Source organism: Callorhinus ursinus, unplaced genomic scaffold, assembly GCF_003265705.2.
Source record: "Callorhinus ursinus isolate GAN/ISIS: 27379988/994484 unplaced genomic scaffold, GSC_fseal_2.0 scaffold1, whole genome shotgun sequence".
Lineage (NCBI taxonomy): Eukaryota > Metazoa > Chordata > Mammalia > Carnivora > Otariidae > Callorhinus > Callorhinus ursinus.
This window is the reverse complement of record NW_027397063.1, coordinates 146,278,743-146,306,242: the sequence shown is the minus strand read 5'-3', so window position 1 is coordinate 146,306,242 and position 27,500 is coordinate 146,278,743. Positions and strand designations below refer to the sequence as shown.

General features: G+C 41.1%; 2 protein-coding genes across 9 annotated transcripts in view; one reads left to right on the top strand and one right to left on the bottom strand.

Moving 5' to 3' along the window:
• The window catches only part of UBP1 (upstream binding protein 1), a 55,561-nt gene extending 52,497 nt beyond the window's left edge, over positions 1-3,064 (top strand). For all 4 annotated transcript variants that reach the window (XM_025884803.2, XM_025884810.2, XM_025884817.2 and 1 more), the window contains one exon: positions 1,095-3,064. In XM_025884803.2, coding sequence (XP_025740588.1) covers positions 1,095-1,132 — 38 coding nt within the window. In that variant the 3' untranslated portion in view covers positions 1,133-3,064. The remainder of the gene's footprint in view (positions 1-1,094) is intronic.
• Positions 3,065-4,241: 1,177 nt separating this feature from the next.
• Positions 4,242-27,500, bottom strand: part of FBXL2 (F-box and leucine rich repeat protein 2) — a 121,795-nt gene continuing 98,536 nt past the window's right edge. For 3 of the 5 annotated variants that reach the window (XM_073902653.1, XM_073902648.1, XM_073902655.1), the window contains 3 exons: positions 5,805-6,017; positions 4,928-5,158; positions 4,242-4,598 (listed from right to left, as the gene is read on the bottom strand). In XM_073902653.1, the coding sequence (XP_073758754.1) occupies positions 5,051-5,158; positions 5,805-6,017 (321 nt within the window). In that variant the 3' untranslated portion in view covers positions 4,242-4,598; positions 4,928-5,050. Of the gene's footprint in view, positions 4,602-4,835; positions 5,159-5,804; positions 6,018-27,500 lie in introns of those variants that run through there. The other 2 variants (XM_073902651.1, XM_073902650.1) reach the window with 2 other exon arrangements.

Below are 27,500 nucleotides of genomic sequence, written 5' to 3'. Positions count from 1 at the left end.
GGGGGCAAGAGTTCCATTTCAGATGTGCTTGGAAAGGTCAAGTTGGCAGTGAATTGTCCCTGTCTGGGGCTGGCAGGAAAGGCCTGGGCTTGAGATGTAACTGGGAAGCCTTTAGCACATCAGCAGTGACTTTCAGCTGTGGAAGTCACTGCGGTCATTCAGGGAAAGAATATGGAAGGGGGGCCCAGATGGGGCTCAGGGGAGTTCCAACTGGAGGGCTTATGAGGGATTTTTAAATGAAAATTATTGTATGAGGAGAAGAGACTTAAAAATCCAGTGGGTTAAGATCTGAATCCAGTCCGAGCACAAAAGCTGCACCTCGAAGAGCAGGTCCTGTGCTCCCCATTCCCTGGGAGGCGCTCTTGAAGGGCGGAGTGCAGAACAGTAGCGCCCTGCATTTGCCACCCCGTCGGCACGGTGGCTCCAACCTGGGCTGGCTCACTTCCTCGTTCGCTGTCACAGCATCTTTGGCTTAGTGCATACAGCTTTTTACTCTGCAAAACTCAAACTGTCTAAAAAAGGAAATTCATACTGAAATCGTATGGGTGTGTTCCATGAAAGCAGGGGACGTTGCTAATGTCAGACACCACAGGACATCCCCTCCAATCTCAGGATGCTGTTTTTCAGACTCCTGTCCTCATGAAAAAATTTCTTTTGTTCCTTGGTGGATACCTGTACCGCTTCTAGTCATTTCCTGAGAAACACTAGGCCATCAGACAAAAGGAGTGATATTTTCAAAATGTTTCAGATCTGCCTCTGAGGAGCTCAAAGCTTATTTCCAGGGCGGGTTGGGTGGATGCACTCAGTGTGTGTGTGTTGTGTGGAGCTGGCTGTGCCCGGGCCTGCTGCGGCGTCTACACCCGCACTGCCCCCAGCTCCCGCGCCCCAGAGCGGACTGGCAGCATGGGCCCGACGTCAGAAAGTAAAGTATCTCACCAGGGACTGTGTACATACTCTCTCTCTAGAATTACTTAAAGGGAGCTTGAAGTGGGAAGGGAAACTGCAGCTTTCTGGGAGTTTTCAGTGTAACAGCCTTGATTTTCCTAGGCCTGCCTGAAAGAACTGTGTGTCACGTCTCTTTCCTTTTCCTACAGCTGAGAACGGTGATGGTATCCACATAGTTTTGAAGTGACGTCGTACTTAGTCTGAACTATATTCAGTACCAAATAAAGTCACGCTTAAAAGTGTGTGAAGACTGAATCCAAGAAGTCCTGGGATTGGATTTTAGTGTATGAAATGTTTCATATTGAAAACACAAGATGACCTTTCTAATGAGCTGTATGAGAGGCGAATCTCCTCACTGTCACTGCCATAGCCAAGCATCCTCGTGAGCGTGAGCACGTTGGGACAGCGTGCGTGCGGCTCTGGGGGCCACGTGCTGGCGGGGCTGCCTGCTTCTCTGGCAGAGGCCAGTAGATACAGTTCCTAGAAGCAGCCTTTGCTGTCTTTTTACACTGTATGCGGTTTGGAAATGAATGTAAAAACGTACTGTGGGCATTTACCTTTCTGTGCCAGTTTGGCTTTTATGGCCTGAACCCCCCAGAGCGGGGGTGGGGGACAGTGCTGTCATGAAGCCGGCACGGAATCTGTCTGCAGGTGCGATGTGCCGAGACTGTGATCACGGGTCAGGTAAGAGGCTTGGCACCTTCTCGGAAGAAATCATGTCTAAGGGTGTGTGTGACGGGCTCGTGCCAGATCGGGGAAGATCCAAGCCAGGAAGGCAGGCTTGAAGCAAACTGCATTATCAAGAGTACCTTGGTGAGAGGATCAGTGTAAATCCTAATAGGTACAAAGACTTTTGTTTTTGCTTTGTCCCAGGTTTATTGAAAAACCTTTTGATTCTGCTTCCATTTTTAGCATTTTGTTTCTGGTTTTCATTTTTGAACCCCCTTGCCTTTTAAACTCATGTGGTGTTCCTCCCTTTCTCTGTCCCTCCCCACCCAGCACCATCCTATTCTTAAACATTTTTAAAGCCCTGTCCCAGACAATGGAAACAGGTGACCTAGGTAGGGGGAAACGTAGGGTCATTTCTGATGTGCGTAAGGGGTCTTTGTTATCAACAAGTTGAAGTTATTCATTATTCACGGCAAATGAGATGTCATAAATGAAACACTAAATTGTACTATAAAAATTCTCCACACTTCTGAAATATAGGAGCTTTAGTATAATCATGGGTAAATATTTTGGTGATTGAGAGGCTTTCTTACACACCACATAATAGCTTCTTTTTCTGTAAAAAGGGTGCCTCTTCCAGAAAACCAAATGCTTGTCTGCCAGTATACTTCTCAAAGGGAGTCCACTGCTTTTGCAATTTTCCTGTCTTTTCACTTCCCTCTGCCCAAAGCCTTCCCCACGCACACTGGCAAGCATCTGTGAGGCCTGTGGTGTAGCAGACCAGTTCTTTAAACTTCAGTTCCCCTTTAACTGTAGCATCTCTGACCAGTTACGCAGCTGTCTTGGTTCTGAATGTGTTATTTGAATCTTATCTTTGTTCCGGCAGAAATAGGAATGAGTAATTTGGGCTTTGAAATCTCCCAGAAGACAGACTAGTTCAGTGGGTAAAAAGCTTTGCCCTTCTGTGTTTTATTCTTAAAGGGTTATTGGATACAGAGAAGCCCAGTCTCTAAATATTTTCATCTTCAGTTTGAAAATATCTGTAACTCCTATAGGCCCTAAAAGCAGAGGAACTATTCCTTTGTCATCTCCCTTTGCTTTCATATGAACACGTTTTCTGTTACCAATCACTTGGGAAAGAAGTGAGCATATCTCTTGTTTCAGAGTTTTGCTTGTCTGTTTAGCATTCCTTTTGAGTCTCAAGGTATATGGAACAATAAATGTCATTTAAGGCTGTGTGCTATTTTGAATTCCTCATCAGGTTTTAGAAGTGGGGTTAAAAACACTTAAAAGCTCATCAAACTTGAAATTATACCAAGCAGCATTGAACCATTAGTCTGTCCCAGTGAAGCAGGTTAAATTATGGCACCAGCAAATTTGTTACTTTGTTTTTTTAATAGTAGGATGTATACATTTCAGTATAATAAATGTTTTCCGATTGTTTTGCAAATGCGTGTCTCATTTAAAATCCCAGTTCCTGACGGTATCCCCTCAAGTCCTGGAATCGAGGGGGTTCCTTGCATGTGTTCTGAGCACCCCAAGCCCACATATTGTACGAGGTGAGGCCTATGTGTTGTGTTCTTTTCAGTTTTCTCAAAGCTGATGCAACTGAGGACAAATTATTCCATTCACTGTTCCACTCCTACAGAGGAAGCAAACCTGATTTTCTCATCTGAGAAACCTCACCTGAGCTATTCCTGTCTTCTAATGAGGTCATAGGTCACTGAGGAGTGAGTCCAGTAACTGAGAGGTTGTGTCCTGGCTCAAAAGAGACAGTATAGAAAGCCCTGGTCATAGAAATTTTTAAAACAGAGACTATAATTTACTGAAGCAAGTCTGTGTATTCTCTTTATTTAAATAGCTTCCTGCATCAGACATGCCCCCACACGTAGTGGTGTAAATGTGTATGAAAGTAACCACTGCGGTATATACGCACACATTCTAGACCAGGGAATATTGGAGGAACTCGTCAGGCGGTGAGATCCTCAGGGCTTGAATGCTTATTCTGATAATCTTGTTAAATTAAGGGATTGTGTATGCACCTGCCTTCTCTTCCCCTGTACCCTAAATGCTCCTAAACGGTCCGTCTGATGGAAGCACCGCTGGTCATGGGAAAGCACTGTACAGGGCTTGCTGCTCCACTCCAGCTTCCCGTGAGCTCCGTGCTCTTTGTGGCGGGGAATGGCTGCTAGGAAGGGTGAGCTGCCATGAACACTGAAGCTGACAATGTGAGAGTGGTGATGGGTTCCTAATCTTCATAAATGTCACACATGTGGACAGCACAGGATGGAAACTAGAGTTTATCTGATTTTAGATAGTATTAGGAAGGTCTGAATTTGGAAAATGGTTTCCCATCCAATGGTTTTGCTCAGATTTGTCTGCCATTAAGATTATAGCAATAAAACCCTCTGACTTAAGCATTGCAATGGTTTATTCATTTTTATATTGAGTCTAAAAGGTGCCAACACTTTACTGATCTGAGTTTTAAGTGTGTACAATTTTTGAATAGTTCTGGTGTAACTTGATTTCTAAGATTTTAAAATAAACTTGGAAAAAATCACACCCATTCTACATGCATCCATTCATTATTTTTAATTGATTATATATTATAGATAACTTAAGCCTTAATTCTATTTCTTTAAGGTCCCCCCAAATTTTGTGAGAGATGACATGATTAGCTTTTCTCCTAGAACAAAAATGCACTCTGTGCTGTAGCGCCTGCCACAGCTTATTTGCAGTCAGGCCACACAGACTCTGAGTTGTGTTTATCTTTTGGTCCCCGAAAGTGTGTATGACAAGTTGACAGAAACAGAAAGGTGAAGACCCTGCTCCACCCAGTTCAGAGTCATCATTTCTTTGGTGTCTCATGGAAACCTAACTTGCCTCCCACCTAAGTCTCTACGTATAAAACTTTCAGGCATCACGAATTTGCAGTACAGGTCACTTTGAGAAAGTTGCTATTTCATCTTCAAAGTGGAAAAGTCCTGCTAATCAAAATGAAATCAGTGTGAATTAAAGCAGGCCACTGGCTTAAGTATCAGGTAGAAAATCAACAGCTTATTCTTTCTGCTCGATTTGTGCTAACACTGATGGTCTGTTTGAGGAATGCTGACTAAAGCCAACGGCAGGACTTTTGGTACCTAAGAAGGCACCCCCCTCTTAAGAGATCCAGGTCTCCTGCATGGTCCAGGCTGCGCTGAGACCACTCTTGCCAGGTGCTGGCAGACACAAGGCTTTGATTCGATTGCATCGTAGCAGATTAAAGGTGAAAACTATCACCAGAGTTACTGCAGTCCCTACCGAAGTCTTTTACCTGTAAATGTCTTTCCCGATGGAGAACCAAGAGATTTGGGTGAAGGTGGAGCAGGTCAGGAAGACTCGGGTCTTCTCTGGAGGAAGGGACACTTCATCGTGCCTTGGGCTCAGGCAGCCGCCGTCAAAGAATGACACAACACCTGCACAGTCGCTGTCCACTTCCTCCCACTGCTGTCGGGGGGGTGACAGGAGCAAAGTAGGCATGGACTTTGACATGAGGGAGTTGAGCCTGGAAGCAGAAAGCAGATGGACGTGGAGTAGTCATTGTGTGCATATTTCGAGGGTTATAGGCACAATCCTAGACGAGCCCACAGTTCTCCATGTAGAATGGACTCTCCTTGATTCTCAGGCAAATAGCAGAAATAGAATTTCTGGTGTAGGCTAGAGCTATTTCTGTTTACAGGGGACCTGAAGAGCGGAGACCCGAATATCTGCCCGGGGCAGTCACTAGTCCTATACGTACACCGAGCAGAGTCCTCACAGCTCCAGCACCTGGGGCAGCTCCGGGAGGTAAATGCAAAGCTGCCTCACCTTAAAGCATATTCAAGAAGACTAGGTGAACTACCTGGGGGGAGAAAAGCCACATTCTATTTAAGCCCTGTTCTCTGGAAGTTAACCAAGACCATGATCTCCTTCCCACTGGTAATGACCTTTAATCTCTTTCCTTACAAGGGTCTGATCACTGGACTCTGGAACCTCTCTGCTCCACACCCATTCTGGAAGTTGAATCTGCCAGGGTGAGCTCTAAGAAAATTTTGAATAAGAATACACTTGAGGAATACATCAGTTTGCATCACTATAGCTTAGGATAAAATGTGGAAGATGGGAGTCTTGACATAGTCATTGTTTGCTCAGTGTGCCAGCGCCCCCCTTACCCGCATCCGCTTGATGCCCGCGCGGGTAACCTGCTGGCAGTCGTACAGCTCGAGGCGCTCCAGGCCGCGGCAGTTCTCCAGGTGCTCCAGGGCCACGTCGGTGATGAGGAGGCAGTTGTCCAATTCCAGGACCCGCAGCCTCTCGTGACCGCAGGTGCTGTTGCTCAGGTGCAGGATCCCATCATCTGTGATGAGCTCACAGTGGGACAGGCTCTGAAACAAGGAGAGGCGCACAGATGTTTGTGAGACCTGCTCTTTCCAAGGCTCCAGGCCTGTGAGCAGCACAGAAGCTGCCCTGAGCAGGGTCCTACGGTAACCGCTTATCACAGGATTAAACACGAAACCTTGGGGTCCTGTGGCCATGGGTTCGCTGCAGCTCTTGGTGGCCTCTCTCATCTTTCCAATTATGTAAAGATGCAAATCAAATTGCAGGTGATGATACAGTTGGAAGAGGACAACGTGAGCGGATCCTGAACTCACCTCCCATAAACTCCCTGATTGCACAGCTACATAAAGGACAGCCTACTCTGGAAAAAAAACCCTAAAGACTGACTGACTCGTACACATTGAGTGAATGAGAGAAGGCCCAGGTCACAGGACTCAGAGAAGCTGGGACACAATCTTGCCATAAGTCCCACCCCCAATGCAGAGACTCACAGGTGGGAGGGAACTCAAAACTACAAAACAGCCTGAGGAGCAAAGGGTTGAACCCCACGTTGGGCATCCCAGCTCTTAAGATCTGTACCTGAGAGATAAACCCCTAAAATACCTAGCTTTGAAAACCAACAGGCTTACATCCACAAGACCCACGAGGCTGGCGATCCCAGCAGCTCTTAAAGGGCTCACATACTTGGACTCACTCACCCACCTCAGGGCCCAGCATGGACGTGGCCCGTTGAGGGGTGCCTGGGCTTTGTGCAGGAGAGGCTTGTTAATACTTGTCTCAGAACACTGGCCTGAGGGTCAGGCATATGATTTGACACATTTGGGGACATGCTGGGGTACTCTAGGTGTGGGGACTGGTGGGCACCCATCTTTGTGCATTCCCTCTATCTTGCTCCAACTGGTGGATGCCTTAAAAAAACAAAAAACCCTTTCGGCTTTTTTCTTTTTCTACTTTTCTTTCTTGGTAGGCACCATCTCTATCCGCTCCCTCTGTCACTCCCCAGCCAGTGGGCACCAACTTCTCACTCTCCCTCTGCTGTGCTTCAGAACACCATTCTCTCTCAGGAAGGAACTTTTACAAGTGTCCAGTGCCCCGGTTTTACATTTGGTACCTTGGTTTTTGCAGCGGCTGCTAGAGGGCACCTCTACATCTCCTGGCTCTGGGGGCCTCACAGAACTGTAGCCAACAGAGAAAGAGTTCTTAAATGGCCAATAGCCCCAGGGCACAGCAAGAGGCAACAGGCCCAGGAATTCAGTCTGTAAAAGAGGCCTAATAGCTTATCATAACAGCTGCAGCCTGAGGGGCAGGCTTCTAATTAAACACATCGAAGTCCTGACTATACCTACTGGAGACCTCTGGAGGGCACCAGGATCTCTTGGAGGGGAGCTTTTATATGCATCTGATGTCCCATTTTTACTTCTGGTGCCCCAGTCTTTGGGGCATGCTACTCAGGAATGCTCCTTGATCACCTAGCTCTGAGAGGATTCTGAACTCACCTCCCATAAACACCCAGATTCTACAGCTATAATAGATGAAAAAAAGTGGAGGTAGCACAAGGGACTTACGGGACAACATCAAGTGGACTAACATTCATTATCATAGGGCTCTTGGAAGGAGGAGAGAGAGAAAGGAGGAGAAAAATTATTTCAAGAAATAATGGCTGAAAACTAACCTAGGGAAATAAACACACATCCAGATCCAGGAAATCTAGAGAGTTCTATAAATATGAACCCCAAGAAATGTACACCAAGACAGATTATAATAAAATGTCAAAAGTTAAAGAATCTTGAAATCAGCAAAAGAAAAACAACTTGTTATGTACAAGGGAACCCCCATAAGACTGTCAGCAGATTTTTCTGCAGAAACTGCAGGACAGAAGGGAATGGCATGATAACATTCAAAGTACTGAAAGAAAAAAATACTTCCAGCCAAGAATACTCTTAACTAACAAAGTTATTCAGAATTGGAAATAAGAGTTTTCCAGACAAGTGAAAGCTAAAGGAGTTAATCACCTTACTAAACCAGCTTTACAAAAAATATTAAAGGGACTTTGTCGAGATGAAAAGACAGGGCACTAATTAATAAAATGTGAAAGTCACTGGTAAAAGTAAATATATAGTAAAGGTGTAATGAATGAATCATCTATAGAGCTATTACTAAGGCTAAAAGACAAAAGTAGTAAAAAAAAGAAAACCCCTAAAAAACAAAAAACCCGAACTACAAACAAGTGATACACAAGATAAAAAGATGTAAAATGTAAAATCAAAAACAAAATGGAGGAGGGAGGGGGAGTAAACATAGAACTTTAGAATGTAAGCTGTTATCATAAATAGACTGTCACAAATATAAGTTAATATGTAAGCCTCATGGTAACCACAAAGTAAAAATCTATGGTAGATACACAAAAGATAAAAGAATCTAAGCATACCACCAAAAGTCATTAAACTATAAAGGAAGAGAACAAAGGAACAGAGAGGAACTATAAACCAGCCAGAAAACAATTAACATAATGGCAATAAGTACATAACTATCAATAATTACTTTAAATGTAAATGGGCCAAATTCTCCAATCAAAAGACAGAGTTGGGGCACCTGGGTGGCTAGTTGGTTAAGCCCCAGGTCATGATCCCAGGGTCCTGGGATGGAGCCCTGCATCAGGCTCCCTGCTCAGCTAGGAGCCTGCTTCTCCTTCTCCTCCCCACTTGTGCTCTTTCACTATCTCTGCTGCTATCTCTCTCTCAAATAATAAAATCTTAAAAAAAAAACCCCAAAACCAAAATACATAGAGTACCTGAATGAATTAAAAAAAAAAAAAAAAGACCAATTTATATGCTGCCTATAAGAGACTCACTTTAGGTGCGAGGACACACACAGGCTGAAAGTGAAGGGATGGGAAAAGATAGCCCATGCCAATAGAAACCAAAAGAAAGCTGGAGGTAGCCATACTTACATCAGACAAAACACACTTTAAAACACTATGATAATATAAAGGACATTACATAATGATATAAGGGGTCAATCCAACAAGAGCATAAACATTGGTAAATATTTATGCACCAAACATAGGAGCACCTAAATATATAAATCATATATTAACAGACCTAAAATAATAGCAATAACAATAATAGTAGAGGACTTTAATACCCACTTATATCAACAGGTAGATCATCCAGACAAAATCAGTAAGGAAACATCAGCTGTACACAACATATTGGAACAGATGGACTTAACAGATATATACAGAACATTCTATTCAAAAGCAGAATACACATTCTTCTCAAGTGCACATGGAACGTTCTCCAGAACAGATCATGTGTTAGAACACATAAGAAATCGTAATAAGTTTAAGATTAAAATCATTTTTTCCAACCACAATAATATGAAAGTAGAAATAATTATAAGAAGAAATGTGGAAAATTCACAAATATGTGGATATTTAACATGTTACTGAACCACCAATGAATGGGTCAAATAAATCAAAAGAGAAACTTAAAAAATGTCTTGAGACAAATGAAAATAGAAATGTAAAAACCAAAATTTATGGGATGCAGCAAAAGCAGTTCTAAGGCAATAGTTCATAGCAATAAAATCCTACCTCAAGGAATGAGAAAAGTCAAACAACCTAACTTCCCACCTTAAACTATGGAAAGATGACAAAGCCCAAAATTAGTAGAGGGAAGGAAATAAAGATCAGAGAGGACATGAATGAATGAAAGAGACTAAAAAGACAATAGAAAAGATCAATGAAACTAAGACCTGGTTCTATGTAAAGATAAGCAAAATTGACAAACCTTTACTTAGACTCACCAAGAAAAAAGAGAGGGCTCAAATAAAATCAGAAATAAAAGATGTTACAACTGATACCACAGAAATACAACAGATCATAAGAGACCACTAAGAACAATTATATGCCAACAAATTGGACAACCTAAAAGAAAGAGTTAAGTTTCTAAAAACAAAGACCAACCAAAACAATAATGAAGAAATAGAAAATCTGAACATACTGATTACTAGTAAGGAGATTGAATCAATAATCAAAAACCTCCCAACAAAGTCCAGGACCAGATGGCTTCATTTGTGAATTCTACCAGATATTTAAAGAAGAATTAATACCAATCATTCTCAAACTCTTCCAAAAAAGAGGAGGGAACATTTCCAAACTCATTTTGCAAGGCAAGCATTATCCTGATACTAAAACTAGACAAAAGACACTACAAAAAATGAAAATTACAGACCAACATCTCTGATAAACACAGATGCAGTAATGCTCAACAAAATATTACCAAACCAAACAGTACATTAAAAGAATATTACACCACAATCAAGTGGAATTTTTATTTCAGGGATGTGAAGATGTTTCAACATTTTCAAATCAATCAATAGGATACAGCATATGAACAAAACGGATAGAAATCATATGATCATCTAAATAGATGCAGTAATAGAATCTGACAAAATTCAACATCCACTGATGATTAAAAAAAAAACCTCAACAGTGGGTAAAGAAGGGACATACCTCAACATAATAACGACTGTATATGACAAGCTTATAGTTAACATCATACTCAATGGTGAAAAGCTGAAAGATTCTCCTTTAAGGTGAGAAATGAGATAAGGATGCCCACTCTTGCCATGCTTATTCAGCATGGTATTCAACATGAAATCCTAGCCAGAGGAATTAGGCAAGAAAAAGAAAGACATCCAAATTGGAAAGAAGTAAAAAACTGTTATTATTTGCAGATGACATGATGTTATATATAGAAAACCCTAAAGACTCCACCAAAAAGCCATCAGAACTAATAAACAAATTCAGTAAAGTCTCAGGATACAAAATTAACATATAGAAACTGGTTTCATTGCTATACATTAATAACGAGCTATGAGAAAGACAAATTAAGGGTCACCTGGGTGGCTCAGTCAGTTAAGCATCTGACTCTTGATATTCAGCTCAGATCATGGTCTCAAGGTCATTAGATCGAACCCCATGTCTGCTTCAGATCCTCTCACTCCCTCTCCCTTGGCCCCCCCAACTCGCATTTGCTCACTCTCTCTCTAAAACAAAAGAGAGGAATTAAGAAAACAATCTCTCTTACAACTGCATCAAAAAGAATAAAAAACCTAATATAACTTTAACCAAGGAGGTGTAAAGGACCTGTACTCTGAAAAATATAAGACATTGATGAAAGACATTTAAGATGACACAAATGGAAAGATACTTTGTGTTCAGAGATCATAAAAATTCAAACTGTTAGAATGTCCATACTACTCAATCTACAGATTCAAGCAATCTTTATCAAAATTCCAGCTGCGTTTTTCATAGAAATATAGAACAATCCTGGGCAACCCTCTTGGGTCCCCTGCCTCTTGGGGAGCTTTATACTATTGCTCAGTAACTATGGATCAATAAACTTTGCTTTGCTACCTACAAAAAAAAAAAAACACAAAAAGGAAAAGAAATATAGAACAATCTTAAAATGTGTATGGAACCATAAAAGACCCTTATTAGCCAAAGCAGTCTTGAGAAAGAAGACCAAAAGCTGAAGGCCATCACACTCCCAGGTTTCAAGCTGTATTACAAATAATGCTATGGTAATCAAGACAGTACAGTACTGGCATTAAGAACAGACACACAGATCAATGGAATAGAATAAAGAGCCCAAAAATAAGCCCACACATACTCAATTTATGACAAAGGAGCAAAGAATATACAGTGGCAAAAGGACACTCCAATAAACAGTGCTAGGAAAACTAGAGCCACATGCAAAAGAATGAAAGTGGACTCTTATTTTATAGCACATACAAAAATTAACTCAAATTAAAGTTTACTTTACAAGTCGAATTAACATTATTCATGTAAGATCTGAAACCATATTTTATAGCATATACATATAAAATATCCTATTACATGTAAAATACCTATACATATAAAATATCCTATTTATAGCATATACAAAATAGCATATACAAATATATACATGCTATTTTATAGCATATACAAAACTAACTCGAATTAACCATCATCTAAGACCTGAAACCATAAAACTCCTAGAAGAAAACAGGCAATAAGCTCCTTGACATTGGTCTTGGTAATGATTTTTTGGAATGAATACCAAAAGCAAAGGCAACAAAGGTAAAAATAAACAAGTGGGACGACATCAAATTAAAAGCTACTGCACAGCAAAGGAAACCATTAACCAAATGAAAAGGCAAGAATGGGAGAAAATATTTGCAAAACATATAAGGGGCTAATATCCAAAATACAAATAACACATAAAATTTAGTAGCAAAAAAAAAAAAAAGTGGCCAAAGGGCCTGAAAAGACATTTTTTCCAAATAAGACATACAGATGGCCAAGAGAGACATGGAAAGATGCTCAACATCGTTAATCACCAGGGAAAGGCAAATCAAAACACAATGAGGTTTCACCTCATACCTGTCAGAAAGGCTATTATCAAAAAAATAAGAAATGACAAATGTTGTCAAAGACATGGGGAAAGGGAACCTCTGTGCCCCACTGATGGGAATGTGAATTGGTGCAGCCACTATGGAAAACAATATGGAGGTTCCTCAAAAAATTAAAAACATAACTACGATATGATCCAGCACTTCCACTTCTGGGTGTTTATCTGAAGAAAATGAAAACACTAATTTCAAAACATATCTGCACTCCCATGGTCATTGCTGCATTATTTACAAGAACCAAGACATGGAAACAACCTAAGTGTCCACCAATGGATGAATGGGTAATGAAAATGTCACACACACACACACACACACACACACACACACACACACACACACAGTGGAATATATTCAGCCATAAAAAAGAATGAAATCTTGCCATTTGTGACAACATGGATGGACCTTGAGGGCAATATGCTAAGTGAAATAGGCAGAGAAAGATAACATATGATGTCACTTATATGTGGAATTTAAAAAACAAGCAAATAACCAAGCTCACAGATACGGAGAATACATCCTGAAACCAATATTACACTGTATGCTAATTAACTGGAATTTAAATAAAAACTTGAAACATAAAAAAAAAAGAACACCTTGGTGGTAGAGTCAGGGTGGGTGGATGAAAAGGGTGAAGAGAGTCAAAATGGACAAATTTCCAATCATTAAATAAGTTACAGGGATATAATGAGAGAAAATCTGAAAAGTTCTTATCCTAAGAAAAAAATTTTTGTAAATAGGGTGACAGATGTTAACTAACCTCATTCATGTTGATCATTTCACCATATATACAAGTATCAAGTTATATTGTACACCTGAAACTAATATTATATTTTATCAAGTATATCTCCACTGGAAAAAAAAAAGGAACCAGAGCTGGTGGTACGCAGGACTCTCTCTGAATAGCAGTCATTCTGGAAAATTCAAACTCGAGCGCCCACGAGGCTTGGGAATGAAGGAGTAAAAGCGCATAAGTGCCCATCAAGGCAGAGTTAATGGGTCTTAACAGAAACTGAGCAGATCAACCACCTGCACTCAGACTGACTTTTCTGTGGAATCCTGAGTGGTCTGCCTAAGCAGGGTTTCCCACACTCTGGGGCGGGGGGCTTTAAGAATCCAGTTCAATAATAAGCAAAAGAATAATAGATAGTGCTTACTGCCCTCAGAGCAGGTGGACAGCAGGGTGCTGAAGAAAAGCAAACTGCTGGATATTACACTGTGGACTGAAACCACTTATATTGTAGATTCGCTATTATTCTGGTGATTAAGGAATGGAATCAAAGACCACTCTTAACCATGGCAATGAGTAAGCTGCTAGGTCATTTTTATTAAAATGTTAATTCATTCGTCATTAAAGACCATTTTTAATATGAAAAAAAAATTGCAGGGGAAATTTCAGTTTACTCCATTCAGTGCAGTTTCATAGCCTACTCCTCACTTGAAGGGAGGCCAGTACAGAGTCTGATGCCCATGTCATTTAGAAAATTGTGCAGCCATGACACAGAGATGTACTGAGCACTTCTGGTTATAATTAAATAGATCTTGAACACTGTGATCTGACATTACTGGCTTCTCTTGGGTATAAACAGTAAAGGTTGCAGAACGTAACAAATTCAGATTAATATTATATAGCCAGGGGCAGAGCAAGATGGTGGAGGAGTAGGAGACCTGGATTTCGGCTGGTCTCAGGAATTCAGCTGAATAGGGATCAAACCATTCTGAACACCTACGAACTCAACAGGAGATCGAAGATAAGAAGAGTAACAACACTCTGAACAGAAAAGCGACCACTTGCTGGAAGGTAGGACGTGCGGAGAAGTGAATCCGAGGCGATATTCGGGAGGATAGACGGCGGGGAAGGGGGCCTCCGTCGGCCGCTTCTGGCAAGTGATAGAGCCGCGGAGCACAAAATCGGACCTTTTAGAAGTCGGCTCCGCTGAGGGACGTTGCTCCAGTGGCTAAGCGGGGGGTGGAACCCTTGCGGGACAGTGTGGTCTCAGAACCCTTAGGGTCACAGAAAGACTGGGGGTGCCTGAGTGCGGCAGAGCTCCCAGGGATCGGAGCAGGGAAGCTGGCTGCAGAGATGGAGCCGAGGCGCGGGCTCTCAGCTCGGGGTTGCCATAAACTGTGATCCGCGGCCCAGTCGGGCCACTGCTCCTCCAGCAGGGACCCAACAAGCGGCAGAGCCGGGGAGACTCCCCTTTCTCCCCTGGGAGGAGCGGCGCAGGAGCGCACCGCAGGGATCTGCTGGGTTTGGAGACTCCACACGGGGTCGGGTGCCAGACATAGAAACACTCAGTCACAGGTCGGGTGAGCACGGAGTGCAGTCGGAGGCCAGGGAGATGGGAGTGACTGCTTTTCTCTGGGGACACACTGAGGAGCGGGGCCCCGAGTTCTCAGCTCCTCCGGGCGAAGATTGGGAGGCCACCATTTTCACCCTGGTCCTCCAAAGCTGTACCGAGAGCTTGCAGGGAACAAAAGCTCCTGAGAGCAAACCCGAGCAGCTTGCTTAGCCCCGACCGAGAAGGGCGGGGCAATTCCGCCTCCGGCAAAGACATTTGGGAACCACAGCAACAGGCCCCTCCCCCAGAAGATCAGCACGAGCAGCCAGCAAGCCAAGACCAAGTTTACCAATCAAGGAGAACGGGAGAACTCCAGCGCTAGGGGAATACTGCACACAGAATTCATGGCTTTTTTACCATAATTCACTAGTTTTTCAAAGTTAATTTTTTTAACTTTTTTTTTGAATTTTTCTTTTTCCCTTTTTCAAACAACATATCAATCCCTTTTTTTAAAAAAAAACTTTTTATTTTTCATTTTTAGAGTGATATTTTTATCCCTTCATAGTAGTTACCCTTATTTTTGGCATATATATATAAGTTGTTCTCTCTTTAAAATTTTGAGATACAATTTCTTCTAACAGATCAAAATATACCCTAAATCACTAGTGTATGGCTTTGTTCTATTCTCCTGCCTGATCACATTCTCTCCCTTTTTTTTTTCTTTTTACTTTTTCTTTTTCAATCTTCTTCTTTCTTTTTAAAAAAACTTATTAATTCCTTTTATAAAATCTTTTATAATTTTCATCTTTACAGTCATCTTCCATCCCTTCATTGTATCTACCCTTATTTTGTACATATATATGTCTTTCTTCCTTTAAAATTTTAGCAGGCACTTTCTTCTAACAGACCAAAATATGCCCAAAAGCTAATGTGTGGCACTGATCTATCCAACTAGCCTGATCATATTTGATCATATTCTGTTTTTTTTTTGTTTTGTTTGTTTTTATCTTTTTCTTTTCTCTTTTTTTCTCTTCTTTCTTTCCCTTTCTTGTCCCCTGGTTTCAGGTCTTTTCTCATTTGTATAGAGTATATTTGCTGGAGACGTTGTTAACCTGTTAGCATTCTGTTGTCTCATTCATCTATTCTCCTATGGACAAAATGACAAGACGAAAAAAATCACCTCAGCAAAAAGAAAAAGAGGTAGTATCATCTGCCAGGGACCTACTCAATACTGACATTAGTACGATGTCGGACCTAGAGTTCAGAATCATGACTTTAAAGATACTAGCTGGGCTTGAAAAAAGCGTGGAAGTTATTAGAGAAACGCTTTCTGGAGAAATAAAAGAACGAAAATCTAACCAAGTCGAAATCAAAAAGGCTATTAATGAGGTGCAATCAAAAATGGGGGCACTAACTGCTAGGATAAATGAGGCAGAAGAGAGAATCAGCGATATAGAAGACAAAATGATGGAAAATAAAGAGGCTGAGAAAAAGGGAGAGAAATAACTACAGGATCACGAGGGCAGAATTCGAGAGATAAGCGATACGATAAGATGAAACAACATTAGAATAACTGGGATCCCAGAAGAAGAAGAAAGAGAGAGAGGGGCAGAAGGCATATTGGAGCAAATAATAGCAGAGAACTTCCCTAATGTGGGGAAGGAAACAGGCATCAAAATCCAGGAGGCACAGAGAACCCCTCTCAAAATCAATAAAAATAGGTCAACACCCCGACATCTAATAGTAAAACTTACGAGTCTCAGAGACAAAGAGAAAATCCTGAAAGCAGCTCGGGAGAAGAGATATGTAACCTACAATGGTAGAAACATTAGACTGGCAACAGACCTATCCACAGAGACCTGGCAGGCCAGAAAGGACTGGCATGGTATCTTCAGAGCACTAAACGAGAAAAATATGCAGGACGCCTGGGTGGCTCAGTTGCTTAAGCGACTGCCTTCGGCTCAGGTCATGATCCTGGAGTCCCGGGATCGAGTCCCACATCGGGCTCCCTGATCAGCAGGGAGTCTGCTTCTCCCTCTGACCCTCCCCCCTCTCATGTGCTCTCTCTCTCTCTCATTCTCGCTCTCTCAAATAAATAAATAAAATCTTTAAAAAAAATATGCAGCCAAGAATACTATATCCAGCTAGGCTATCATTGAAAATAGAAGGAGAGATAAAAAGCTTCCAGGACAAACAAAAACTAAAGGAATTTGCAAACACAAAACCAGCCCTACAAGAAATATTGAAAGAGGTCCTCTAAGCAAAAAGAGAGCCTAAAAGCAGCATAGATCAGAAAGGAACACAGACAATATATGGTAACAGTCACCTTACAGGCAATACAATGGCACTAAATTCATATCTTTCAATAGTTACCCTGAATGTAAATGGGCTAAATGCCCCAATCAAAAGACATAGGCTATCAGATTGGATTAAAACACAAGACCCATCAATATGCTGTCTGCAAGAGACTCCTTTTAGACCCAAAGACACCCCCAGATTTAAAGTGAGGGGGTGGAAAACCATTTATCATGCTAATGGACACCAAAAGAAAGCTGGGGTGGCAATCCTTATATCAGACAAATTAGATTTTAAAACAAAGACTGTAATAAGAGATGAAGAAGGACACTATATCCTACTTAAAGTGTCTATCCAACAAGAAGATCTAACAATTGTAAATATCTATGCCCCTAACATGGGAGCAGCCAATTATATAAGGCAATTAATAACAAAAGCAAAGAAAGACATTGACAACAATACAATAATAGTGGGGGACTTTAACACCCCCCTAACTGAAATGGACAGATCATCTAAGCAAAAGATCAACAAGGAAATAAAGACTTTAAATGAAACACTAGACCAAATGGACTTCACAGACATATTCAGAACATTCCATCCCAAAGCAACGGAATACATATTCTTCTCTAGTGCCCATGGAACATTCTCCAGAATTGATCACATCCTAGGTCACAAATCAGGTCTCAACTGGTACCAAAAGATTGGGATCATTCCCTGCATATTTTCAGACCACAGTGCTTTGAAACTAGAACTCAATCACAAGAGGAAAGTCAGAAAGAACTCAAATACATGGAGGCTAAAGAGCATCCTACTAAAGAATGAATGGGTCAACCAGGAAATTAAAGAAGAATTAAAACAATTCATGGAAACCAATGAAAATGAAAACACAACTGTTAAAACTCTTTGGGATACAGCAAAGGCAGTCCTGAGAGGAAAGTATATAGCAATACAAGCCTTTCTCAAGAAACAAGAAAGGTCTCAAATACACAACCTAACCCTACACCTTAAGGAGCTAGAGAAAGAACAGCAAAGAAAGCCTAAACCCAGCAGGAGAAGAGAAATCATAAAGATCAGAGCAGAAATCAATGAAATAGAAACCAAAAGAACAGTAGAACAGATCAACGAAACTAGGAGCTGGTTCTTTGAAAGAATGAACAAGATTGATAAACCCCTGGCCAGACTTATCAAAAAAAAAAAGAGAAATGACCCAAATCAACAAAATCATGAATGAAAGAGGAGAGATCACAACCAACACCAAAGAAATACAAACAATTCTAAGAACATATTATGAGCAACTCTATGCCAGCAAATTAGATAACCTGGAAGAAATGGGTACATTCCTAGAGATGTATCAACTACCAAAATTGAACCAGGAAGAAATAGAAAACCTGAACAGACCTATAACCACTAAGGAAATTGAAGCAGTCATCAAAAATCTCCCAAGAAACAAAAGCCCAGGGCCAGATGGCTTCCCAGGGGAATTCTATCAGACATTTCAAGAAGAATACCTATTCTCCTGAAACTGTTCCAAAAAATAGAAATGGAAGGAAAACTTCCAAACTCATTTTATGAGGCCACCATTACCTTGATCCCAAAACCGGACAAAGACCCCATCAAAAAGGAGAATTACAGACCAATATCCTTGATGAACATGGATGCAAAAATTCTCACCAAAATACTAGCCAATAGGATCCAACAGTACATTAAAAGGATTATTCACCACGACCAAGTGGGATTTATACCTGGGCTGCAAGGCTGGTTCAACATCCACAAATCAATCAACGTGATACAATACATTAACAAAAGAAAGAACAAGAATCATATGATCCTCTCAATAGATGCAGAAAAAGCATTTGACAAAGTACAGCATCCTTTCTTGATCAAAACTCTTCAGAGTATAGGGATAGAGGGTACACACCTCAATATCATAAAAGCCATCTATGAAAAACCTACAGCGAATATCATTCTCAATGGGGAAAAGCTGAGAGCTTTTCCCCTAAGGTCAGGAACGCGGCAGGGATGTCCACTCTCACCAGTGCTATTCAACATAGTATTAGAAGTCCTAGCCACAGCAATCAGACAACAAAAAGAAATCAAAGGCATCCAAATCGGCAAAGAGGAAGTCAAACTCTCACTCTTTGCAGATAATATGATACTGTATGTGGAAAACCCAAAAGACTCCACCCCAAAACTGCTAGAACTCATACAGGAATTCAGTAAAGCAGCAGGATATAAAATCAATGCACAGAAATCAGTGGCATTCCTATACACCAACAACAAGACAGAAGAGAGACAAATCAAGGAGTCTATCCCATTTACAATTGCACCCAAAACCATAAGATACCTAGGAATAAATTTAACCAAAGAGGCAAAGGATCTGTACTCAGAAAACTATACAATACTCATGAAAGAAATTGAAGAAGACACAAAGAAATGGAAAAACGTTCCATGCTCATGGACTGGAAGAACAAACATTGTGAAGATGTCAATGCTACCTAGAGCAATCTACACATTCAATGCAATCCCCATCAAAATACCATCCACCTTTTTCAAAGAAATGGAACAAATAATCCTAAAATTTGTATGGAACCAGGAGAGACCCCGAATAGCCAGAGGAATATTGAAAAAGAAAAGCAAAGCTGGCGGCATCACAATTCCGGACTTCCAGCTCTATTACAAAGCTGTCATCATCAAGACAGTATGGTACTGGCACAAAAACAGACACATAGATCAATGGAACAGAATAGAGAGCCCAGAAATGGACCCTCAACTCTATGGTCAACTCATCTTTGACAAAGCAGGAAAGAATGTCCAATGGAAAAAAGACAGTTTCTTCAACAGATGGTGTTGGGAAAATTGGACAGCCACATGCAGAATGAAACTGGACCTTACACCACACACAAAAATAGACTCCAAATGGTTGAAAGACCTAAACGTGAGACAGGAGTCCATCAAAATCCTAAAGGAGAACACAGGCAGCAACCTCTTCCACCCCAGCCACAGCAACTTCTTCCTAGAAACATCACCAAAGGCAAGAGAAGCCAGGTCAAAAATGAACTACTGGGATTTCATCAAGATAAAAAGCTTTTGCACAGCAAAAGAAACAGTCCACAAAACCAAAAGACAACCGACAGAATGTGAGAAAATATTTGCAAATGACATATCAGATAAAGGGCTAGTATCCAAAATCTATAAAGAACTTATCAAACTCAACACCCAAAGAACAAATTATCCACTCAAGAAATGGGCAGAAGACATGAACAGACATTTTTCCAAAGAAGACATCCAAATGGCCAACACACACATGGTAAAGTGCTCCACATCGCTCGGCATCAGGGAAATCCAAATCAAAACCTCAATGAGATACCACCTCACACCAGTCAGAATGGCTAAAATTAACAAGTCAGGAAACGACAGATGTTGGCGGGGATGTGGAGAAAGGGGAACCCTCCTACACTGTTGGTGGGAATGCAAGCTGGTGCAACCACTCTGGAAAACAGTATGGAGGTTCCTCAAACAGTTGAAAATAGAGCTACCATACGATCCAGCAATTGCACTACTGGGTATTTACCACAAAGATACAAATGTAGGGATCCCCGAAGGGGTACGTGCACCCCAATGTTTATAGCAGCAATGTCCACAATAGCCAAACTGTGGAAAGAGCCAAGATGTCCATCGACAGATGAATGGATAAAGAAGATGTGGTATATATACACAATGGAGTATTATGCAGCCATCAAAAGGAATGAGATCTTGCCATTTGCAACGACGTGGATGGAACTGGAGGGTGTTATGCTGAGTGAAATAAGTCAATCAGAGAAAGACATGTATCATATGACCTCACTGATATGAGGAATTCTTAATGTCAGGAAACAAACTGAGGGTTGCTGGAGTGGTGGGGTTGGGAGGGATGGGGTGGCTGGGTGATAGACATTGGGGAGGGTATGTGCTATGGTGAGCACTGTGAATTGTACAAGACTGATGAATCACGGATCTGTACTTCTGAAACAAATAATGCAATATATGTTAAGAAAGAAAAAAAGATGATAGCAGGAGGGGAAGAATGAAGTGGAGTAAGTCGGAGGGGGAGACGAACCATTAGAGACGATGGACTCTGAAAAACAAACTGAGGGTTCTAGAGGGGAGGGGGGTGGGAGGATGGGTTAACCTGGTATTAAAGAGGGCACATTCTGCGTGGAGCACTGGGTGTTATACACAAACAATGAATCATGGAACACATCAAAAACTAATGATGTAATGTATGGTAATTAACATAATAAAAAATTATTAAAAAAATATTATATAGCCAAGTGGCATTTTTTTTTTTTTAAGATTTATTTATTTTAAAGAGACAGCATGTGCACAAGCAGGGGGAGGGGCAGAGGGAGGAGAGACTGCCAAGCAGACTCCATGCTGAGCGCAGGGCCTGATGCGGGGCTCGATCCCAGGAACCTGAGGTCATGACCCAAGCCAAAACCAAGAGTTGGATGCCCAACTCACTGAGCCACCCAGGTGCCCCTCAAATGGCATTTCTGTAATTTAAGTTCTCCATATCAATAGTTTCAGACCTGACATTTTCACCAAATGCATATAAAATGTAATGCCCCACCATAAAAGTTCAGAGGCAAGTAGTACATCAAAGTCCCATTATACATTTGTTCCTTCAAATATATGAGTTCTAACTCTGTGCCAGGCCCTATGTTGCAATGTTGAATAAAAACACACTTTTCTGCACTGCTGGAGCTGAGGGTCTAGAAATATACAGCTATTAAACTGAAGCTAAGGTAAGTGCTCTCAGAGCACATGGCAGTGTGATGTGACCTGAGGAAATGACCACTAAATTGATATCTGAAGGATGAGGAGCCAAGAAGGAAAAAGAGTGTGAAGAGTGTGTTGTGTGTGGTACCCCAGGTAGGAGGAGAATGGCAAGCACTGCGCATGGGAAGAAAGAAGTATCTAGATGTAGATGGACTTGCAGAGGTGGAGACCAGATCATAGTTGTGCAGGCCATGTAAAGGAATTTTACTTTAATTCTGAGGTCATTGGGAAGAGTTCTAAGGAGAATGTGATGTTTGTTTTTCCAAGAGACCATCATGCATTATTACATACCCACCAGAATGGCTAAAATGAAAAAGATGTTATTGGTGAGGATGTGGAGCAACTGGAACTCTCCTACATTGCAGCGGGATTTGGATACTCCTGACTGGAATGCATACATGTGTTCACCGTAAGACAGAACAATACTGGTTTTAATACCTCAAACTGGAAACTACTCAAATAATCAATAGTAGAAAGGATAACTAAATCATAGTGTGCCCTTTCTATACAGCAATGAGACTGAACAATGTTCATTTATATGCAAGAAAATGGATAAATTTCACAAATATAATAGTGAAGAAGCCAGGCACAGAAGAGTACATATGATAATTCCATTAATACAGTTTATTTTTTTAAAAGATTTTATTTATTTGAGAGAAAGAGAGAGTGAGTGAGAGAGGGAGCACAAGTGGTGGAGAGGCCAAGGGAAAAGCAGACTCCCCACTGAGCAGGGAGCCCAATGCAGGGCTCGTTCCCAGAACCTGGGGATCATGACCTGAGCTGAAGGCAGATGCTTAACTGACAGAGGCACCCAGATGCCCCCCATTCATACACTGTAGATAATAAAATTACAAAACAGGGGCAAAACTAATCTAGGCAGTGGTGGGGCGGGCGTTAGTGGCCGGAAGAGAGCAGCAGAGAAGGGCTGTCTGGAGTCTGGTAATGTTGATTCTTCATCATTCAGCTTATGCAAATGCACTGATATATACACCTATAATAAGTGCTCTTTCCTGCACGTATATTTTACTTCAGTAAAAGATTAAAACTGAAAAGATAAACCACCCTGGCTGGCTCAGTCAGAAGAGCATGTGACTCTTGATCTTGGGGTCGTGAATTTGAGCCCCATGTTGGGTGTAGAGATTACTGAAAAATAAATCAATTAATTTTAAAAAAAGAAAAAAGAAAAGATAAGCCACCCTGCCTGCCAGATTATTCAGAATGTAAATGTGGATGCAGTCGAGCAAGTAGAAGACTACTGTAATCTTTGAGGCAAGGAAATGCCTGCTAGTTTGGACCTGATGAGTTCTGGTGGAGGAGACAAATAAGTAGATGGGTGTGAGGTATTTCTGCAAAGTGAAAAAAAAAAAAATCAAGAAAGACTGATAGTGGATACAAGAAATAGTCAGCTGACTACAAATTAGAGGGAAGGGAACCTAGAAGGAAAAAGAGAAATTCTGTCAGACCTTGATGCTTGAATGATTCCTCTTTGAGCTCTCTTTGAGCAAAATGGGAAATATTTCCTTTCTCGTGAATCCAATCACACCATATGATTCTACATGAAATAGTATTTATGTAATCAATTACTGCTGTTCATTTGTCTTTAGCTTTGGAATTGATTTATGGATAAAGCCAGAAAGCTTTTCAGGAGGTTTAAATCAATCAATAAATAAAATCTTAAAAAAAAAAAAAGAATTTGAGGGGTGCCTGGGTGGCACAGTCGGTTGGGTGTCCAACTGCTGGTTTCAGCTCAGGTCGTGATCTCAGGGTGATGAGATCCAGCCCGTGTCAGGCTCTCTGCTCAGTGTGGAGTCTGCCTGAGACTCTCTCTCCCTCTCCCTTTGCCCCTCCCTCCCTCTCTCTAAATAAATAAATAAATCTCTAAAAAAACAATTTGAAAATTTATTTTAAAAATTTAAAAAGAAATATAATTTCTTTACAATAAAGTACAACCAGAAACAAAGTGTGTATGTGTATATATATTACTTACATATACACATACATGAATATACACACATATAATACCACGCAGATTAGAGGAAGATGGAGATGATGGAGATGGTGTCAGAGTACCAACTTCGTTGTTTTAAAAAAGGGGACTGAGGAATCAAAAAGTTAACAGTTGCATCTGGGACCAAGGAGACAGATGCTCTCATATTAACTGACAAACTTCTATACTGGCATAGGCAAGGGCTTTATATAATTTAAAAACTGGTTCAATTTAAGGATAATCAGAGGGGCTCTTGACATGTTCCCTGAGTTTACAGGAAAATCTGCCACCATGGTTCACAGAGCAGAGGGGCCTTTTAGTTTATGCTAATAAACAGCCAACAGTCAAAGCCATCTGCTTTAGGACACTCATTGTTTATACATTATCTCATTTATGCTTCAGAGCCTCCCTGCGGATCGCCATTTTACAGATGAGGAAATTAAGGCTCAAAGAAGTTGAGACTTGCCCATTATAAGAAGCTCAGGCTAGCTTTAATAAGCCTCTCCCCCTGCCCTGCATTATCTCGCCCACCCCTGGTAACCTACAGATTTAAGACTATTTTTACTTCCTCATCTGTTTATGGCAGGTGTGTTAGGAGGAAGGGATATTCCAGAAAAACAAGTTTGCCACTGCTAGGCATTAATCTATCCGCAGGCTAATTAGGAGTGCCACGTTCTGGAAGTGAACAGCTTATACTAGCATTCCTGAGAAGGCAGAAGTAGCCAAGGGTGTTAGGGACAAATATGCACAGCAGGGAGTACTACTGCTTTTAAATGCAAAACAGCAGGTATCTTTTGCTGGGAGGAGGAAGAGTGAGGGAAGAAAATCTCTCAACCTCACATACAATTTCTCTAGAAGGAACAGACATTGGCCACAGAGATTATCCCTGAGGGGGCAGGTGGGGAAACAGAGTAACTGGGGGTTTTAAATGAGTGCCATTTTTCTCTTGTACTCCTGCCACTTGAAAAAAACCTTTAATTTTTTCTTTTGAATTTCATCAAATGCTTTTTTTTTGCATTAATTGGTATGATCATTTTCTTCTGTAGCCTGTTAAACATGGTGGATTACACTGATCCATTTTTTTTTTTTTAAGATTTTATTTGTCAGAGAGAGAGCACAAGCAGGGGGAGCAGGCTCCCCGCTGAGCAAGTAGCTGGACATGGGGCTGGATCCCAGGACCCTGGGATCATGACCTGAGCCAAAGGCAGACGCTTAACCGACTGAGCCACCCAGGCATCCCTACACTGATCCATTTTCAAATATTTAACTGGACTTCGTCCCTGGAATAAACCCTGTTTGGTCAGGGTGTATAATTATTTTTATATATTGCTGAATTCTATCTGCTAATGTTTTAAGGGCATTCACTTCTATGAGGGATACTAGTCTGTAGTTTTATCTCTTCGTACTATTATTACCTGGTTTTTATATCAGGTATTACTGGCCTCAAAATGAGTTGTGAAGTAATTCTGTCACCTATTTTCTGGAAGAAATTGTGTAGGATTGGCTTCAGTGTTTTGATAGGATTCTTCAGTATCACCATCTGGACCTGGAGATTTCTTTTTTGGCAGTTTAAAAATTATAAATTCAATTACTTTAGTACTAACAAGGCTATTCAAATGATGTTTTATAATGAATGAGCTGTTTTGGTTTGTGCTTTTAAACGTACTGGAAGTGGTCAAATGGATTTATGTGGAGGTGTTCCTAGTATTCCCTTATCACCCTTTAATGTCTTCAGGGCCTGTGGTGATGGTGCAGGTCTCAGTCTGCTTGTGCTGCTTTAACAAAATGCTAGACAGGCTGGCTTATACACCACAGAATTTCTCCCTCCCAGTCTGGAGGCTGGAAGTCCCAGATCATGCTGCAGGCAGACCTGATGTGGTGGCTGGTTCGCAGCCAATGCTTCCTCGCTGTACACTCCGCCAGGGGTGGATGCAGGGAGGGGTCCACCTGGAGCCTCTTCTATAAGAGCATTTAACCCATTCATGAGGAAGTTCTGAACCTCCTCACCTTCCCAAGATCCTAAGACCATCCCTGTTGGGGGGTAGGATTCAACATATGAATTTGGGGGGACAACCGTTCAGACCATAGCACCCCTGTTTCATTCCCGTTATTGGTAACGTGTCATCTCTTCGTCAGTCTTGCTAGAGGTCTGTTTCAAAAAACCAGCTTTTTCTTTTGCTGATTTTTTTCCATTATTTTTCAGTTTTTACTTTCATTGATCTCTACTATTATATTTAGTATATTCTTTCTTTTCCTTGTTTTGGATTCATTTTGCTCTTCTTTTTCTGGTTTCATCTGGGTGGGAGTTTAAGATTATTGAGACTTTCCTTATTTGTTTTAAAGTTTATTTATTTTATTTACTTTAAGTAATCTCTATACCTAATGTGGGTGCTAGTATAAGCTTGAACTTACAACCCTGAATCAAGAGTCACGTGCTTTACTGACTGAACCAAAAAGACACACCAAGACTTTATTTTCAATGTAATCATTTAATGCCATAAATCTCCCTTTTAGCACTGCTTTACTGCATCCAACACATTTTGATATGTTCTGTTTTAATTTTCATTTAGTTTAACTCTTAAAAAATTTTCCTTGGGGTGTTTTCCAGAGTGGCTGCAACAGTTTGCATTCCCATAGTGGTGTTAAGTTCTATATCCTTGCTGATTTTCTGTCTGGTTGTTCTATCAATTGTTGAGAGAAGAATACTGATGTGTCCAACTATAACTGTGGATCTTCTGTTTCTATCAGTTTTTGCTTCACATAATTTGCATCTCTGCTGTTTGGTGTACATACATTAAAAATCGCATTGTCATTTTTTTTTTAAGATTTTATTTATTTGAGAGAGAGTAAGAGCATAAGCAGGGGGGAGGGGCAAAGGAAGAGGGAGAAGCAGACTCCCCGCTGAGCAGGGAGCCTGACTCAGGGCTCAATCCCAGGACCCTGAGGTCATGGCCTGAGCCAAAGGCAGATGCTTAACTGACTGAGCCACCCAGGTGCCCCATCATCTTGGTGGATTGACTCTTTTATCACTATGTCATGTCCTTCTCTCTCCCTGGTAATTTTCCTTGCTTTGAAGTTTCCTGTATCTAATAATAATATAACCATCCTGCTTTCTTTTGTTTATAAAGTTTCCTTGGGGACACCTGGGTAGCTCAGTCGGCTAAGCATCTGCCTTTGGCTTGGGTCATGATCCTGGGGTCCTGGAATCAAGCCCCACGTCAGGCTTCCTGCTCAGCAGGAAGTCTGCTTCTCCCTCTCCCTCTGCCCCTCCCCACTGTTTGTGCTCTCTTGCACATTCTCTCTCTCAAATAAATAAAATCTTTAAAAAAATAAAGTTTCTTTTGTATATCTTTCCATTTCTTTTACTTTAGCCAACCTATAGAGTGACATTCGAAATGAGTTTCTTACAGCTTATACTGGGATCATGTTATTTTATCCATTCTGGCCATCTTTGCCTTTTAATTGGTATATTAATTAAGACCATTTATATTTAATGATATACTTGGGCTTAAATCTGATCCTTCTTCCCTATTCCTTCAGATTTTCATTTCTCTGCCGTCCCATGAGGCTCTGAAACATTTTGTAGATTTCCATTTTGATTTATGTTTCCATTTTGATTTATCTATTGTGTTTGAGTGTTTCTTTTGTAGACTTCTTAGCGGTTGCTCTAGGTATTATATTATGCAACC